General features: G+C 46.6%; 1 protein-coding gene across 2 annotated transcripts in view; it reads right to left on the bottom strand.

Moving 5' to 3' along the window:
- Positions 1-20,025, bottom strand: part of Tmem132d (transmembrane protein 132D) — a 627,566-nt gene that overhangs the window by 466,889 nt on the left and 140,652 nt on the right. The window contains exon 2 of one of the 2 annotated variants that reach the window (XM_036172409.1): positions 6,037-6,922. In XM_036172409.1, coding sequence (XP_036028302.1) covers positions 6,037-6,922 — 886 coding nt within the window. Of the gene's footprint in view, positions 1-6,036; positions 6,924-20,025 lie in introns of those variants that run through there. The other variant, XM_036172408.1, reaches the window with a different exon arrangement.

The following is a 20,025-nucleotide window of genomic DNA, read 5'->3' as shown; positions in this document are numbered from 1 at the left end:
GATGTCACTAGGCATTTACAGGGTCAGTCTAGGCACATCCCAAGCCCCTCCTCTTCACCAGAGTCCTTCCCCCACCCCCTAATTTTACAAGAAGGAAGTGCCTTATCCTTTGTGAAGGTAATTTTAGGATCTAGTTCTCCTTACAAAAGCCTTGCCTGTCTCCACTCTGCAACTCATATCTGGCAAGGAATTATTCAAGGACAGGGGGTTTGGCAAGGGCCTTTGCTTGGTACCACAATGGCAGGGAGCTGCTGGGATACTCATGATGACATGTGGGAGAGGTGCATATCTGTGTGCCAACCTCTGTTCCCTAGCCAGACTCTGCTCTGTCCACACCCCTCCTCAGTGACAAGTCTTTAACAACAAACTGAATCAGACAGATTCAGGAAAAGCCCAGGTTTAATGGGTAAAGCATTCCCAGGTGATTCCCTTGCCCCTGCAGAGAGGAGAAGGGGACAGACCAGAAGAACCACGAGTCTGTTTTCTGGGATGCCACTTATATATCCCCTGGGGGAGTTGTCCTGAGCCTCTCTGGGGGGAGGAGCTGTGTTTGACAGGCTTTGAAGGGGCAGGCTCTGAAGGGGCGGGTTTAGGGAAAGAGATGGGGAGGGGAGCCGAGGTAGCTCTTCTATCAGACTTGGGTATAGGGATGCCAGGGTGCCAGGGGTTGAGGTGGAGCTCCCGCCCAAACACTCAGTTATTAAGCCTTGAGTTACTCAGTAACTATCCAGGAAGCCATTTGTTAAGTTAGCCATGGTGGGATGTGTAGCCTACAAATAGAAATATTCTGTGACTCGAATTGGCTTCCTCCACCTAAACTAGAATGAGAGACGTCCTGATAGGTGGAGATCAATTCCCAGGAGCCCCAAAGAGACTGAAGGCCCAAGGCCAGCGGCAGACCAACTCACCACGTTTGAATGCCCCAAGTCCTCTGCAAAGCAGCTTGCCAGCTGTGATGGCTGACCTTGGTTGTCAACTTGACTACATCTGCGACTAACTAAAAAACCCAAGCAGCTGGGTAGACCTAAGAGGAATTTTTTTCTCTTTCCTTTTATTCTTTTTTGCTTAATTAAATCATTTGAAGTGAGAAGACCCACTGTTAATCTGAATCTTTTGAAGTGGGAAGATCCACCTTTAATCTGAGCCACACCTTCTGCTGGCCACCTGAATAAAGGACAGGGAAAAAGGAAGCTAGCTCTCTTTGCCTGCTTGCTCTTGTTTTTTTTTTGTTTTTGTAAGAGCTGAGGGGTCTGCTTGCTCTTGATCTTGCTGGCAAACCCATTCCTTCACTGGCATTAGAACCTACTTCTTCAGGATTCCGGCACATAACGAAGACCAGCTGAGACATTCAGCCTCATGGACTGAACAACTACTGGGTTCTTAGACCTTTCATGGGACTGTCTGGACCACAGTCTGTAAGCAATTCTAATAAATCCCTTTCATAGATATGTTCCTCTAGAAAACTCTGACTAATACAGCACCCAAAGGGCATCCCCAGACCCGTCTCAATCCTGATTCTCCAATCACATGTCAAAAATTTTTTATACCCTTGCTTTCTCTTTTATAGGTCTTTTCTTAGCAAGAAAAATCCCCTGAAATGGCTTAAATGGCTTAAACCAAAGCAGCTTTGATATTTGAATTTTAATTAGCAGTTATGCATATATGTGCATGCTTGCATGTTTGTGGGGACAGGTAAGCATGCTTGTGAGTATCTGTGCATGCAAATGTGAGAGGTTAGCCTCAGATGTCATTCCTCAGGAGCCAACCACTTTATTGAGACAGTCTCTCTCACTAAATGTGAAGTGTGCTGATTCAGCTAAATTAGCTGGCCACTGATGCACACCCCCCCATAGATGGCTTTTGTGTGTTGGTGGGTGCTGGGAATCAAACTCAGTCCCTTGTGTTCACATGGCAGGCACTTTCCTACTTGAGCCATTTCCCCAGTTCCCAAAGCATCTTAAATCTGACAAAGTGGTGAACACAAGCCTGTCAAAGAGTACTTGGGCATTTGGTATTTAAAACACAGAGCCCTCTGCAAGCTCTAAGTGGTCTTTGATAATGCTCATTATTAGCAAGAGGGATTTGTTCATTCAAAGAACTTAAGAATGGTCCTGACTTTGGAAAGAGCCCTAATTTGTCTTAGTTCAGTCTTTTATAGCTCTGGTCTCTGTCTTCCCCATGTGCTTCCTTGACATTGAATAAACATCTGACTGGAGCCCCAGTCCAAACTGAAGACCAAGGCCTCTTAGAAATTCAATCTCTATAGGGGAAACATAAAGGCACAGCTGGTGTGGAGGGAGAGAAAGGGTCCCCATATTCATCTTCTCCAGCTGGGCATTTGGGCAATCAAGTCACTGGTGGTTTCTGAACATCGGATGTGGTGGGAAGAGAGACGGGAAAGGGGATGGTGGGTGGGATCTCAGTTCTTCATGGGAAGGAAAACGTTTTTTCTGAGATTCAAAGGAACTTAGATGTCCATAAAATGAAAGTGCTTTCCTTTTCTTCTGTAACAAGGGCTTCAAGACTAGAGCTGCAGGGTTGGATAGATTGTATAAGTCAACAAGCTGTCTAACGGGGCTTTCTGGTTCTCAATGAACACCACCCCTGCACACATACACACACACACATACACACACACACACACACATACACACACACACACACACACACACACACAGAGAGAGAGAGAGAGAGAGAGAGAGAGAGAGAGAGAGAGAGAGAGAGAGAGAGCTCCTTAAAATGGACTTATAATCTGGTACCCCAAATGGAAGCACCAGCCACCCATGCATTCTCCACAGCATCTCCCCTGAGGTTACAGGCACAAGCCCAATCCTAATCCTATATATGGAGATTCAACTGGCAGGCTCACCACATCACCAGGTCCAAGTTTATATTGTCTATTTATATAAACGGATTAGACCCATTCAACACTGGAGCATGTTAAGTGTGTAGCCTGCATACACCGAAGCCCAGGGTTCACCATAGAAGGGGAGGTGGGAAGGATGTAAGAACCAGAGAATGGGGAGGAGAGCTGTGAAATGCTGTGTTCTGAACGTGACATGGATGCTGCAACCATAAACTCAAGACGCCATGGTTACCTACACACAACCCATCTAGTTACAAGTCCCAGCATGGATGAGGGAGGGACTCTCCAGGGCCCACCCCTAACTGAGAAGCTAGTGGCAGTTGATAGCTGCTAGAGGAGGCAAAGTCATTCCTTTATTTATTTATTTTTTTTTTGAGGATAATCCTATTGGTACGTTTCCTGTGCTCTAGTGGATGACCCCCATGTGCACAGCATTAACTGAACTGAGTGGGCTATAAAGAAAAAAGACATGGAATCGGGAGGGCCTATATTATGGGGATATGAGGGGGAGTTGAAGAGGGAAATAGAGAGTAGATATAGTTCATTGAATGTATTTCAGAAATTCTTAAAAACAAAGAAAAATTTATAACTAAATTCATACTGAATGGATTCTGAATAAATGTACAATTTTGCCATATCCAAAACCCGCCCGATCTTTGACTTACAACCAGAGTCAGCAAACGTACAAGGGTGCAATGTGTTTCTTTCAGAATATACAAAGGCCTAAGCCTAACCCCATGGGCTGTGTAACCCAGCAAAGGAGGTGCCTTTTGGTTCTATTGGAGAGCTAAGACAGCTAATGTCACCCAGGTCTCCAGGGGACACATTTACTGTATCACAGATGTGTGACAGGATCTCAAGCTTTTGTAAAACACAAACATATATAGTGATGTTTCCAGAAAAGGAGCTCACTTCCTGAAGCCAAAGTCCAGGGAACAGCAAGACTCCACTCCTGGCCCAGGAACTCAACCACCAGTCAGTGATCAGCATGAACATCCAAGGGAGGATGGTATGGATTATAGTAGGGGCCCACTTTTCCAATGGTGTCCAAGCAAAGCACTTCTCTCCTAACCAGCCATCTTTAAAGATGTTACAGAGGGCTGTTGAATTTGCAAATTGAAGTACACACTAGTAGATCATGGGGAGGGCTTGTGGCCAGCTACAGCAAAATCTGTTTGCCAGACAGACAAAATGAACACAAGTATGGCCACGGTTCACAGATGTCTTTCCATCATCCCTCCCCACCCCACTCCTGCCTCTTTAGCTAATCCCCAGATGCGCAGAACATGAAGCCAAGGTTTTTACCTCCCGGTTCAATCATTAGACAAATGCTGTTCGCTAATGTCTACTGCTTTAGTCAAAATTAAAAAGAAACCCAGATGCCAGATCAGAATCAACTCCTCTTAAATTTGTGAGTTAAAACAATTGTGTGTTAGAACAATTTGTTTCCTTGAGCTCTTTACCCATAAACAAAACATAAGGAGTAGGGAGGGGGAGGGGGGGAGCTACAAATCTGGATGAGAAACTGAAACCAGATTGGTAGCTCATGAACTTGAAAATCCACAGGCCACATGTACACCACATGCAGGTACATTCATACTCTACAAGAGTATGATAAAAATTGATGTGTTGGGGGATGGAGAGAGGGATGGTTCCGCAGTTAAGAGCACCTGATGCTCTTGAAGAGGAGCAGAGTTCAGTTCCCAGCACCCATATCAGGCAGCTCCAGGGGATATGATGTCCTCTTCTTGCCTCTGTGGGCATTGTACTCATGTGTTGTGCAGCAGGCCAAGTCATGTCATGCTGTTGGGACACTACTGCTTGACCAACCATGCTTGTCCTAATTAATTATTACAGTCAGATTTACCTACATTTAACATGAAGCTAAAGCCTTTATTTACATCACAGTTGACACAAGGCAAGTTCCTCTCACATTTTATATTCCCAAGAAAATTCCAGAATGTTTTTTTTTTCTAAAGTTCCCAGTACTTCTTTTGAATGTCCCTTCTTTGCTCTAACCTTATATAAGATATCCAAGGTCCTACCATATATTCTCCACCCTTTACGCTCTTTTAATTCTTTTTGAAACACCACATTCTATTTCTGGGGAGAAACAAAGTGATGACTTAGAGGCTGGTACCACTTTATACTTAGAGCCTGTCTGTCTGGAATAGCTCCTGAGTTGGCAGAACCATGGTTTCCATCCTCCCTGACAACTGCCACCACCGTTTGCACATTTGCTGAAACTGTGAGGTGTTTAAAGACCTGATTGTGAAGTGGCTGATTTGGGGAATGCTTGGTGGCCTGAAGCATGTGGATAAACCCTCCATGAAGGCTAAGGGATCCTGACAACATCCCTGCCTCATCTATGACAGCCTGGGAGTTTCATTAATATTAAAAAGAATGTTTTATGGTCCTGGGGAGATGGCTCAGTAGTTACAGTCCTGGAGAGATGGCTTGCTCTTCCAGTGCACCCTAATTCAGTTCCTAGAACCTACATCTGGTAGCTAAAAACCACCCATAACTCCAGCTCCGGGGTGATCTGATGACCCCCTCTGGCCTTTGTGGGTACTGCATTCATGTGCACACACCTAGACATAGACACACACACACACACACACACACACACACACACACACACACACACAAATAAAAATAAAATAAATCTTTAAAAAATAAAGAACATTTTCTGGGCTAGGGAGATATCTTAGTTAAGTATTCACCATGAAAACATAGGGGCCTGAGTTTGATTCCCAGAATCCATGTAAAACAGCTGGACATAGAACAAGTGTGGTCTCTTGATCCAAATGCTGGAGCGTAGAGAGAGAAGGATCCTGGGATCTCATTGGTCATCCAACTGGTCTAACCTGCAAGCTCCAGGATAGTGAGAGACCCTGTCCCCAAATAAAACCAAGGTGGGAATCACCTGAGGAAGGACACCTAAGGTTGACTTGCAGCCTCTATATTCATGGACATACACATGTACACCCACCCCACCACACACAAAACGCTCATCATTAAGTGGACAACCATGATCATCAAACTAGCCCTTACATTTCACAGTAAGAACACAGCATGTGAACATCTAAAAGGAGCTCCATGCTAGAGGCATAAGAGCAGCCAGGTTGGACCTCCAGGGCTGCTGTAGACAGATTTGGGAACCGGCTCACCTCAGAGTAAAGTGATCCTCTGTGCAGTTCCTGGAGATGGAGATGGGGAAGGTGAGTACATCTCCTTGTCGCACAGTCTTGGGGACATAATGAACAGCCACGTTGCTATCTAAACGCAGTTCCCTCAGAGGTGGACTGCTGGAGGTTTCGCGAAGGAAGACACTCCCAATTCTGTGCAGAGGGGGGCTGGATTCATCAATGTCATTGTGGCCCACTGGAGTGCCACCACCCTTCCTCGAGTCCTCCTTGGTACAGTCCCCTCGCTCATCCCCTGGCTGTACAGCATAATACAGTTCCACAGGGCTCCCCTCTGGCTGCTCCATGGGCCTCCGGCGCCCAGAAACAACCGTTGGGGGACTGAACCAGCCAGGCAGCATCTCCAGCTGGGCCACACACAGCCCCAAGGCTCCACCCAGCCGGCAGCTGCCCCGGACCTCCCTGGTCTCTCGGAAAGCGAAGACCCGCAGGCAGGGCAGCTTCTCATCCCTGTGGTCATCCCAGTCTCGGCCCACGATATGGAAGAGCACCTGCACTTTGGGATGGCTCAGGTAGACCTTCTCCTGCAAGATGTAGGCCTTCAGCCTCCAGTTCAGGGAGAATGTGTTGGTGGATCCAAATGGGTTGGAAGGAAGCAGCAAGTCCTGGGGCACCACCTGCTCAAGTGAGAAGGGCCCGTAGCTGGCGTTGAGCACCGGCAGTCGCTTGGACTTGTAGATCAGAAAGGACTCAACCCTCGACTGCAGGCTGGAGTTGCGCATGATGTCCTGGTTGGCCTCCTTCAGGAAGAAGGACACATCGGCATTGTTGATGTGGTAGGTCACTGGGAGGTAGGTAGGCAGCAGGGAGAACCGCTGGATGCTCTCCAGGATCCCTCGGCCTTCCGTCACTGTTGGGAGGAACCGGGGGGCAGGCGTTAGTGATCCTGGGAGACCAGATTTGTAGATTCGGAGAGCACATTGGTGACCACCCACCACCCACCTCTGCACCCGCCATGCTGTTCCTAATGATCCAGTGTTTCTTCTTTGAATCAACTCAGTGTATAGAAAATATATGTAAAGGGGACTGGGGGGAGATGGCGCAGCTGGCAAAGTACCTGCCACACGAGCGGGTGGGAAAGAGTCCCAATCCCCAGAACCCATATTCAAAGGAAGCTGATCAGGCTAGAGGGATGGTTCTCAGCAATTAAAGGCTAGGCTCGTAACCCAAGAAGAAGCGGAACACAGCGGTACATGCCTATAAGTCCAGGGCTGAAGAGAGAGACAGGAGGGAGGGTTCCTGGAGCTCACTGGACAGCCAGGCTAGGTTAATCAGTGAGAGACCCAGTCTCAAAAAATAACATGGGGAAAGAATAAGGAATACATGTGATATTGACCTCTAATCTCCACATGCACGTGCACACATGTGTGTGCGCACTAGGAAAACATGTGTTAAGTAAGTATGTATATACACGTGCATGTGCACACGATAGATGAAACAGATGTGTTGTGTAGGCATTTCCTCCAGACTGAAACAGTCCATCCTAGGAGTCAGGAGGTTCATACAACTCACAAAACAAAATGTCATAAGAATTCAGAAGATTACAAGACACATCTGGACCTTTGCAAGGTTCTTTAGCAGAAAACATTGCCTAGGAGAGAATATTATCGGCCAAGTCTGGTGGTGCACACCTTTAATCCCAGCACTCAGGAGGCAGAGGCAGGTGGATCTCTGAGTTCAAGGCCAGCCTGGTCTACAGCAGGAGTTCCAGGACAGCCAGGGCTACAGAGAAACCTTGTCTTGGGAGAAAATAAGAAAAAGAATAAAGGACAAGGGGAGACTATTATCTTTGATGGCAGTATCTGCAATGTGTGTCCAAAGTTCCAGGGACAGAGCTTTAGTAGGTTGTCACCCATAGGTGATGACTCTATTGTGATGAAGTTGCCTTTTGGTCACCTGTGCTTCTGGAAGTAACCCTAATCAACTTGTGGGTTCACCAAGCTCATCTGGATGGAAATTCTTTTTTCCTTTCATTGCTGGTGTCTTACCTGGGGTGAAGAGACATTTGTTTACATCTCCACAGGGAAAGATACAGCACAATGTCACTAGTGTTAGGTAAAGAAACTTGTCACTTGACACCCATAAATGTTGAACATGTAAGCAAGTAAAATTCAAACAAAATCCCTTTTTCCCCCTGGGGACAGTAATACCTATAAGGGGCTTAAGCCTCAGAGTATAAATGAGCAAGAGGCCTGGAGTTCCAATCTCCCAAACTCACATTAAAAAGGAGCTGAGCATGGGGCTAGAGAGATGGCTCAGAGGTTAAGATGGCTGCTCTTCCAAAGGACCCAGGTTCAACTCTCAGCACCCACATGGCAGCTCACAACTGTCTGTAACTCCAATTCCAAGGGATCTGGCATCCTCACACAGACATACATACAGGCAAAACACAAACGTACATAATAAATAAACAACCCTTTAAAAAAAAAAAAAAAAAAAAAAAAGGAGCTGAGCACAGTGGTACATGCCGTAAGTCCAGGGTTGGAGAGATGGAGATAGGAAGACAGCTAGAGTTTGCTGGACAGACAGTCTAGCTCACTTGGTGAGCACCAGGATCAGTGAGAGATCCTGCCTCAAAAAATAAGGTGGAGAGAGATTGCAGAAAATGCCTGATATGGCTCTCCGGCTTCCATCCTTTTTGCTTTTTGTTTGTTTTTGCTACAGAAGATGCCATCAAGGGGTTGAAGGGGCACTAACATCTCATCAGCTACACAGTGGGCTTTCCCCTCGACCAACCAAACAAAACAGAGTGGGACTGGAATGACCTTTTCACAACACAGTCTGATTCCCACATCTACATCATACCTGATGCAACCTCACACCCGTCATGGAAGGACCATTGTCCAGAGATGACAAAGGATGAGGGACAAAGGTAAGTGACCATAGTCACAGGAACACCATGCCCTCTCCTGGAGTGAAGCTAAGGGTGATGAAGAGACTTGAAAACTGAGTTGGTAAGAGTCCTCCAGAAACAGGGAATGGGCTGACCACACCGGGTCTTGGTCCTTTGTGTAGCCTGGACCCTCAAGGCTAGAATGAGAGGAAGCATCTATCTTTCACTACACCCACATCCTGTGAAGACCATTCTGTCACCAATAGTCAAAAAAAATTTTTTTCTCTTTAGGGAACATATCCTTTTTGGGGGCAGGAGTAGAGTAAAAAATCCAACATGTTGTTTTTATTTATTTATTGGTTTTTGTTTTTGTTTTTTGTTTTTTGTTTTTTTTTTGAGACAGGGTTTTTCTGTGTAGTTTTGGTGCCTGTCCTGGATCTCACTCTGTAGATCAGGCTGGCCTTGAACTCACACAAATCTGCCTGGCTCTGCCTCTTGAGAGCTGGGATTAAAGGTGTGCACCACCACAGCCCGGCTCCAACATGTTATTTTTACAGTTGTCTTAATTTCTGCAATAAAAATCCAGACAAAGAAACTACACAACCCACAAAAGCCATTTAGAGAGCTTTGGAACAGGGAGCCACCAGCTTTAGTAGCCCTGACTGTCCAGGTACCATTATACCTGCCTTGCTGTAGACCACAGCAGCAGCAGCCACATGGTGATCACTGGTTACCCTGGTTATTTGGAAATGTCACTGACATCCCTCCAATAACCTGCTTCAGCTTCAGTGACCCCTCCCCCCAGGAAAGCACTCCCCAAGCACAACACCCTCTCAAGTCTAGACCCTCATCTATCAGGAGCAGTAGTAGACAGCCAAGAACTCAGACAGTTCCTGGGTTTGCCACATGTAGTTTGTGGGACAATCAGCAGGGCACCAATCCTCCTTGCTTCTGAGAGTCAATCAAAACCACAGTTCAGGTCAGAGAACACAGAAGTTAGGCTACATACAAGTTTATAGCTGGGTCAGAGTGACAGACACCTGGATTCAGGCCTACCTAGTTTACACACCAGAATGACAAAATCTCCCTGTCTAGTGCCATTACCAAGCTCAGGGCAGGGTGAGTCTCACATTTATGTTTAGACAAACTATCTAGAATTGTTAATACATGTGTATTTGGACTGACCCAGTTGGCAATTTTATAGGATACAGCCCAATGAATGTGAATTTCTTTTTCAAATATCAAAATGTGCAAACTGGGAAGATGGCTTGGGGAATAAGCTGTTTAAAAGTGTAAAAGCTGGAGTTCAGATTCCCCTGTACCCATTTGAAAATATCAGGTGGACACAGTGGCCTGTCTGTAATTCCAGCACTTGGAAAGCAGAGTCAGGAGATCTCTGGGGCAATCTGGTTAGCTAGACTAGACAAGTTGGTAAGGTCCCCCTTCACCAAGAAACACTACCTCTCAATAAGGTGGGCAGCAATCAAGGTAGACACCAATATCAAGCCTGTGCACTTCTAAGCACATGTGTCTACATACATATCAACATGCAAACATGTACACACACATGTAAATATTTTTCTTAAAACTCAAGATACTACGAATGTTATAACTGTGACTCTCAACTTGATGGAGTTAGAATCATCAGAGAAATAGAAATAGACATCTGGTAGATCTCTGGGCATGTCTATAAGGCTGTTTCCAGAAAAGTTTAACAGAGGAGGGAACAACCACCCTAAACATAGACAGCTCCATTCCATGGGCTTAGAAGGGAGAAGACAAGATGAACACCAGCATGCTTCTGCTTCCCAGCTGCAGGTATGATATAGCCAGCTCTGTCATGCACCTGCCACTGTGCCTTCCCACTGTGATGGACTGCACCCTCAAACTGTGTGCCCAAATAAATCTCCCCACCCCACCCCCCGAAGTAGCTTTTCTCTGGCATTGTGTCACAGAAATGTGTAAAGTCATGAACACAGCCTAATAAGATGCCTTACCTGATGAAGCATTGTATGTTTTAATGTTCTAGAAGTGGCATCTGATTTGTGTTTTTCCCAAACCCCATCTAAACATCAGCACAAAGAGAAAGCAGGCATTTTCTGTGTGTTCTCTGAGGGGAGCTTCCTGCTTCTCACCTCCTCTTGGGTGCCATCCCCACCCCTACCTCCATCAGCCTGGTTATAATCCAAGCCAGATCTGCTGTAAAACTGTCTTTCTGGAGCACTCACTGACAGTGCGTCTCCAGACTATGTCCTCACATGTGTCCTACACAGCACCCACATCCCCCATCACTCTGTGCTTCCCTGTGAGCCTCTACAGACCAGTGGGGTGTGCACCATCTGATAGGGGTCTCATGTGGTCCCATAGTACATGGGGTCTTTAGAACAGCATCCAGAGATTATCAGACATTCGGTGAATATTTGATAAACCAATGAACAAATGGGTGCACAAACGGATTATGCATTTTCTATCCTAAATAGCAGATTCTATTTTCCACCAGGATTTTGCAAGAACTCTTCTCTACAGCATGACTGTAATCAGGATTACCCACTGGAAGCACCACATAATCCCTCTGACAGATTGGAGAGGAAGGGAGAGGACCCTCCCAGCACCATGAGATTCCTAAAGGGACACCATTGTTACAAGGTGCCCCTTGATTATTCAAAACACATCTAACGCTTCACAGAGCGACTGCCTTGAGCAGCCTCAAGCCAGCTTACCATGCTGTCTAGAAACTGCCAGGGTCAAAAGTGCACAACAGAGCAGGGCAGGCATCAGCACTGGGCACCCAGACCTCCTGAACCTCCCTTCTGAACATCTGACCCCGCTGCTCAGGGACACCAAACTTAATTGTGCAGCTAATTACACGGTGCCAGGTCAACCACACCGGGTCCTCTGATACTATTCAGGAAAATAGTAAAGCAAGCAAAGGTCAGGGCTGGGCATTGGAGGGGAAATAACTTCAGCTTTAGTCTGCAAACCATCTAGAGGTCTCTCACCCTGGTATCCAAGCCAGGTGCTTATTGCCTACAAATGCCTCGCCAAGACCTGAAGCTCCCAGGTAACTTTCTTTCCTTTCTCCCTCCATATCTGAGGACCGCCTCCCAGGGCTATGGGTGGAAAAGCTTAATTACATAGTCCATCACTGAGGGAAGTCTAGGGAGAAACCTGGAAGAAGGAACTGAAGCAGAGGCCATGGAGCAACACTCCTTACTGGCTCATCCTCCATAATTTGCTTAACCTGCTTGCTTATACCATCCAGGACCATGTGCCCAGGGGTGGCACCACGCACAGTGGGCTGGGCCCTCCGTCATCACTCATTAATCACAAAAATGCTCCCACAGACTTGTCCACAGGCCAATATGATGGAGGCATTCTTCAGCTGAGGTTTTGTCTTCCTCCTGTGTCAATTGAACAAAAACTAACCATCACTCTCCCTTTTTCTTTCTTCGTGTGTGTGTGTATGTGTGTGTGTGTGTGTGTGTGTGTTTGCGTGTATGTGGGAAGCATGTAGGGGTATGCATTTATACACGTGTGCAAAGGCCTGAGGCTGACATTGGGAGTCTCTTCAATCACCCCCCACCTTCATCATTGAGGCATGGCCTCTGGATTGAACCCAGAACTTGCTGCTATGGTTAACCTAGCTATCCAGATCGCTCTGGGGATCCCTGGGCTAAGTCGACTTGCAGGCGGGCCCACCCAACACTTGCACAGGAGCTGGGATCCCAACTCTCCTCTTCAAGCTTGTGTAGCAAATGTTTTACTAACTGAGGTATCTCCGCAGGCCCCTCCCTCCGCCCCTCCCTCCATCTTTCTCCTTCCTTCCGTTCTTCTCCTTCCCTATCTCTCTCCTTTCTTGCCTTCCTCCCTCCCCAGGCCTTATGATTACAAAATGGCACCCATTTCATCCCACAGAGTGGCTGCCGTGACACCCACTATATTCTATTCCCCAGAGAGGCACCTTCTATCGCCCAAGAATGCCATTTTATTTCACATAAAAATGAGCCAAGTATCAAATGGGAAGCTGAGCACAATAAAAGCAAAAGAGTGGCCCACTGGGAAAAACAATTGCCTTTCATTTGGGCATCATGGCCATGATTTGGATGGAATGTGACCTGCTCACCAATGGACTCACAGACAATTTATAATCTTTACATTTCATTTTTTTTTTTTGAGAGCACACTGTTTCCTTAACCAATACATTTAAGAACCAAGATGGCCACCTAAACACAGAGCTCTACTCCTCCCTTTGTGTGGTCCAAAACAGAACAACTTAGGGAAAATAACTATAACAAAAAGAACAGCAAGGGTCGGCTAAAAGGTACAATCTGGGTCCTGTATACTATGAATTCCAGAGAAGCCACCAGGACTCACACATCCCATGTAGAGAATAAACACACACACACACACACACACACACACACACACACACACACACACACACACAGAGAGAGAGAGAGAGAGAGAAAGAGAGAGAGACAGAGACAGAGACAGAGACAGAGAGAGACAGAGAGACAGAGACAGACAGACAGACAGACAGACGACAGAGACCCTGACACGCAGGGACTCAGTTCTGGTTTGGTTTCTAGTAAGTACAAATAACACACGAGGCAATGCTGAGAAAAACAAATATACCACAAGATTATTTCTTCTGTCTCCTAAGGCAAAGTGTAAATATGAGACACCTTGGAATTTTGGTTCTAAGTCTGACAGCCCTCCACACATTGTAGAGGCACCAAAAGTCAACCTGGTAGAACTGTCTAGTCCATGTCAGAACAAAGGCCTGAGCCACCTGGAGACCCTAATGGTAACCCAATCACCTCTGTTTCATAGAGGAAACTGGAGTGGTTTTAGATTCAAGACAGTGTAGGGCTCATAGACTCCATCCCTCATAGATACCAGGGGAGAAAGTAATTCACACAGGGATCCAACAATCTTGCCATCTACAGGGTCAGAGTCTAGAGACCATGCTACTCAATCCAACCCCTGGGGGATTATCCTGGAGACTTGTCCTTGTCAAAGACGATGACCAAGACAGACATCTGCCATAGGTCGTAATCCATCACTGAAGGAAGCCAGGGTAGGAGCTGATAGAGAAACCGTGGAGGAACACTGCTAGCTTGCTACCCTGTATACCAGCTCATGCTCAGATAGATTTATTATCAGATGTCTAGGGATGGTGCCACCCACAGTGGGCTGGGCCCTCCCGAATCAATCATTAATTAAGCAATACCCCCAATAGACACAGACATGAGGCAATCTGACCTGGGCAGCTCCTTGAATGCTGTTCCAACTCCACAGGTGGCTAGCTCGACACTGTCAAGTTGACAGCTGGAGCTAACTAGGACACACAACAGGAAAAAAAGACCCTCGTGTGACAGCATCACCAACCCATAGCCAGCACTTCCCAGCCATAGCTCTCCTCTGCCAGGAACATCAGAACAGGGGGAACATCCATCCATACCCATATACCCAGGCTGTGAGTTACTGATTCAGGGAATGGAAACAGCAATGGGTCCCTCCCTGGTGATTCTAACAACTGTGAATAGACAACACACGCAGCAGCCCAGGAGGTCCCCTACCCTGTGGGGTCCCAGCACAGGAGCACAGAGGGTCAAACCCCAGCAGAGATCCAAATGGGTGCAGAAACAACTAACACAGTGTTCCTCAGCTACAATCATTCAAATTCACCCCCACCCTCCTTTCCCAACCCAGGGACTGTGCTATTCTACTGCCCAGGACCTTCCCTGCTATCCTGCATGTCCTTCTACCCCACCAGGGACTCTTCCCTGATCAGACCTCAGGGATAAAACAGCTTCTAGGCCATTGCCATATTAGGGGGCCCCTCCAGGGCTCCTCTCCAGTCACCTGCAACCAATAGGTCCTCCTCACTTGCCTCTGCCCAGCCAGGCTTGCACCTTGATGCAGTATCTCCCATTGCTTTTCTGCGTGAGTGAGTCATGCTTTAACCTGGAGCTCCCCTACAGAATATCCCTACAGAATTACTCATATAGTGATAACACATTTGCTAACACCCGGTTCGGCAGCTCCTTGGTGCTGAATGAAGGAGACAAGTCTCTGAAGCCCCACCCACAGCGCATTTCCCTTGTCCCCATTTCACAATAAGTAGAACCAGAGAGGGGAGGTGACTTGTCCCAAACCACCGCACAGGTATGATGTTGTTGAGGTAGAACCAGAGAGGGGAGGTGACTTGTCCCAAACTGCCTATCACACCTACTGAGTCCTAGAGCAATGTGACCCTCAATGAGCCACTGAGTGATTTCATGCCCTTTGCATCTTAAATAGTGTTCTACCCACAGAGTGCAAAGCCAGAGCGCCCAACTAGATGAACATACACACACACACACACACACACACACACACACACACCACACACTACACTCAAACTACACATACCACTCACATAAACACACATAATAATAACATACACACCATATCATACACACAACATAACACAAACTATAGACCACATACATATATACACACATCACACTACAACATAAACACACATAGACTACACACCACACACACCACACTACACAAACAAATGCAAACAAACTACACACCACATTATATATAATGTGTATATATAATGTATATATATATACACATACATAATACTATACAACACACATGCATACACACACACACACACACACACACACACACACACACACACGACATCATGTTGCAGTGCCACGCAGAATAAATATATGCTCTCCGAACACAAGGACTGTGGCTTGGATATCCCTGGGTATATCTGACATAAGTAATAGGTCAGCTGCCTCTGGGCCTTAGGTTAAGATTAAGGATAACACTTCCTGATACCCTGTCTCTACCACAGGCTGCTGTACCAATACAGAAGTGGTGGACACACTTGGGGTGTATTAGTACCCTTTAACTGAGAAAACATCAGCCCAGCAAGCCAGAGGCTGTCTTTAGAATCCCCAGAGCATAAAGTGAGAAAATACTCCGCACCTTCCCCACGGCCACACTGGCCCTAATCAGAACAAGACTCACAAATGGAGAGTAGTGTGGTTATTGCAAACACTCTCCTGAGCCACTGGGTTCATGGCTCAGGTGTTAGTGAAGGGAGGTGATCTTCACATCTCTGACAAATCCATAGCCTGAATGACTGAGGAAGCCCATGCTTTACCTAAGCTGCTCAAAGTACACAGTGAGGAAGGTAACCCATGCAGGACACAGGACCTGCCCATGAACATTTCAGTGCACAGAGCATATGAGCATCATAGGTAATTTGCGAAGAGATGTGCATCTGGAGACTGTGAGGTTATATATAGCAAGACCAGGGACATTTCTGTCTCAATTAACCCACTGGGCCTTTCACAAGTGTTGGTGACATGCCGTGCTGGGAATCAAGGACCCTACGGGAGCCATGTCTGTTTAGCCTCAGGAGGCTGAGGCTCTGGGAAAAAGGGGGAACTAAAGATCAGACTAGGAAATGCATGCTTGCAAGATGCTTCCTTGCATTGGGAAGCACCATGAAGAGTCTGGAACAGGTTGGGATGGGAAGGAAGGTGGCCAAGCTTTTGGTGAGCCTCCTATCTCCAGCTCCTACCCCACAACAGATGCTCTGAGATGTCAGACATGTGCTACTCTCTCCAACGTTCACGGGTTCTGAGGATCTAAACTCATGCCCTCATGCTTGCCCAGAAAGTGCTTTACCTGCCCAGGGTACCTTGTAAGTGTCAATGCCCGTAACACCAAATCTGTGCCATGTCCATAGACCCCAAACACCATACAAAGCATCCATTCCTTGTGTGAAAACCGTGGAAATAGACACGGTGTATTCTCATTGCTACCTCTAGCTACCACACCTGGGGAACAGAGACACTTGGGTTGACAGCAACTCCTCCTCCTCCTCTCTAATGCAGTTGGTGGCCGTATGTACGCAGGGGACACTCAAGGGACAATAGTTCAAATGGTTGTGTGGAGCTGGGGTTTTAGTAGCTCAAAAGTCGAGCACTTGCCTAGCATGCAAGGGGCCCTAAGTTCAACCCCATAGAACAAAATCGAATGTGCCGTGTGAATGTGCTGACCATGTAGGTCAGGGACCTGCCAGAGAAGTGAGTATGGGACCAGGTTCCCCTGCTAATTGGAGTGAGTACACAACACTGTCAATTTTTTTTGCCTATAGAACTTTAACAGTTTCTGAATCACAGGGAAGAAAGATTCCAAGAGCCAGATGCAAGGGTCTCCCAGCAGAGTTAAAGGGACGCACAGAGAGTCGCCTGCTTCTGGGAAAGGATGATTCAACGACACACAAAATAGCTTACAGGCCCTCTCCTGCTTTCCTATTTATGTGACTCAGACCCTGTCCTGAGATCATCAAATGCTTGGAGAGCGTTCTCTTATTCTCCTTGAAATGAAATCTGTGGGTTCATTTTTGTTTGTTTGTTTGTTTGTTTGTTCTGTTCCTTACAGCTCCACCTTTGTCTAGTTTCTTCTCACCTGGTAAAGAAATTTGTAAAAAGAAAAGAAAGACATGGAGAAATAGAGGGTGCTAGACAAAAATACTCAGAGGCTTTCCTGGGTCGGCTATTAGGTACCCAAACTCACACCTACGCATCCTGTTGCAGAGCCATCAGCAAAGCTGGGCAAGAGACTGGGCAAAGGACCCCAATAAATTATCTTGATTTTTGGTCTCTGGTCCTCAGGGAATTGACCCACACATACCCAGCACTCCACTGAAACCTCTCAGCATACAAAATAATAATAATAATAATAATAATAATAATAATAATAATGTCATTAAGTGGCTTTATATTAAAACTATCAGACTGTCACATCTCATCAGTGTTTAAATTGTTTATATTAATGTTTAATTTGTTCAGGGATTGAGCGGCTTAAAGAAATAAACACAAATAACTCTGTTCTCTGCTTGCTGAGGGCAAAATCATTTTGAGCGATATAACCCATACACCATATTTCCTAAAAAGATAAGGGACAAAGCAGAGAAGAAAGGGGGAGGGGGTGGGGATGAAAGGGGAGGCAGTGGCATGCAGAAGGGAAATTCTTATCAGGAACAGGACAAAGAACCCTTCTCTATAGCACACGGAAGACCAGGCAGGTACGCTTTTCAGCTTTTCCAATGTGTTGCTTTTATTAATTTTTTTTCTTTTGAGACAGGGTGCCACTACCCAGCCTGACTGGCCTATACTCTCCATCCTTCTGCTTCAGCCTCCTGGATACCGGGATTGCAGATGCGCACCGTATCTCTTGGCCCCAGCTCTGCCAGTTTGAAGTAAAGGGAGCTGTGTTACACTTCGGAAGATGACTGGCAATCATACAACAGCAGCCTAATTTACAGACACACAAAGCCATCCCATCCGAAAGGGGGTCAACTCTCCACACCCCCAACCTACACCCACACTATTCAACACCCCTCCCTATTCCACAGGAAGTCTGCCTGTCTGGCCTGTCCTTTGAAAATGTCTTAACACGTATCGGGTAGGACCCACGTCTGTTCTAAGTCTACATACAAACCACGACTCTACCCTCTTATGAAAACTATCTTTATCATCAAACACTAGGGTCTCTGTAGATGCAGGCCCGTGAGGATGTTGCGTTATAGGCATTTCTAGGCTTCTTGTGGTCACATCTGCACCCTGGCTATGTCTCTCATCTCTACTTAGAGGAATCCAGTTAGGGACATGCCTATGATAGGGGATGAGTCACAAAGGAGAGGTGGAGGCAGAATTTTTGAGGAGAGACAGAGACAGAGAGCAAGGGAAGAGGAGGCGGGGTAGGAATGAGCATCATGGCGTTCAAGAAGGTGTGAGGCCAGACCTCAAATAAACACCAGAGCTTCTCCGAAGGGGTGTGTGTCCCCAGACTGACAGTAGTCACCAACCACCTCACTCACATTTTGACCTGGGCTGCAATGGTGTGTTCCGTTAACTTGACACAACCTAAAATCAACTGAGAAGAGAGTCTCAGTGAGGGACTGTCTGGCAAAGGGTTGGCCTGTGGGCTTGTCTGTGTGGAGGCTGTCTCTGAGGAATCCACTGATGTGGGAGGACCCAGCCAAAAGCGGACGGCACCATGTTCTTGCAGCTGTTTCTCAACCACTGTGGGGGGTCATGACCCCGTTGAAGAGGTTGCATGTCAAATATCCTGCATATCAGATATTCACCTTATAATTCATAACAGTTGCAAAATTATAGTTATGAAGTAGCAATGAAATAATTTTATGGTTGGGGGCGGGGGTCACCACAAAGGGTGGTAGCACTTGGAAGGTTGGGAAGCACTGCTCTGGAGTATATGGAACAGGAGAAAGAGTTAAGCACAAGCTTACATGCATGTTTCACTCTGGCTTCCGAGTTCCTGCTACTTTTACATCCTCACCATGAAGGGCTGTAACCAAGATCCTGAGCCAAATAAACCCTTTCTCTTAAGGTACCTTTGTTTGGATGTTTACCATAGTGACAAGAGACTAATAAACCAAGACATGCACTGTCCTGTGGCTTCCTCATTCCATATCTGGGGAGCTAGTGAACAGACCCAGGTAGATGCAGCTTGCAGGAATGCTAAGAGTCCCTTCTCCACCCCTGCCTCTTCAGATGCACAGTCTGAAGTGTTGAGTGCAGTCTGAAAACTATAAAACTCATCCAGACCAAAAGCAATAGTGGCTATGAAACAGCTTGTACCCTGTAGGGAAGGGGCATCCAGGGGCACATGGGATCCTTCCACACTGAGAACCTCAGTCTTGGTGCACACAGGACCTGTGGTGATTTACATGAGAGGTATCCCATAGATCTGTGTATCTGAACACTTGGTCCCCATTTGGTGGTACTGTTTGGGAAGGTTTAGGAGTTGTGTCCTTGTTGGAGGAAGAGCATCACTAGAGGGAGGCCTTGAGAGTTTAAAGACTCAACCCATTTCCAGTTCACCTATTCTGTTTCCTGCTTCCAGAGAAAGATGTAAGCTCTCAACTTCCTATTCCATCCGCCATGCCTGCTCCTTGCTGCACAGTGTCTCCACCATGACAGACCTTTATCCCTCTAGAATCATAGGCCCAAATAAGCTCTGTAAGTCACCTTGCTCATAGTGTTTTATCACAGCAACAGAAAAGTAAG

The sequence above is a fragment of the Onychomys torridus genome, chromosome 22, assembly GCF_903995425.1.
Source record: "Onychomys torridus chromosome 22, mOncTor1.1, whole genome shotgun sequence".
In the NCBI taxonomy this organism is placed as follows: domain Eukaryota; kingdom Metazoa; phylum Chordata; class Mammalia; order Rodentia; family Cricetidae; genus Onychomys; species Onychomys torridus.
The sequence above is the reverse complement of the archived record's forward strand: the minus strand, read 5'-3'. Positions and strand labels throughout refer to the sequence as shown.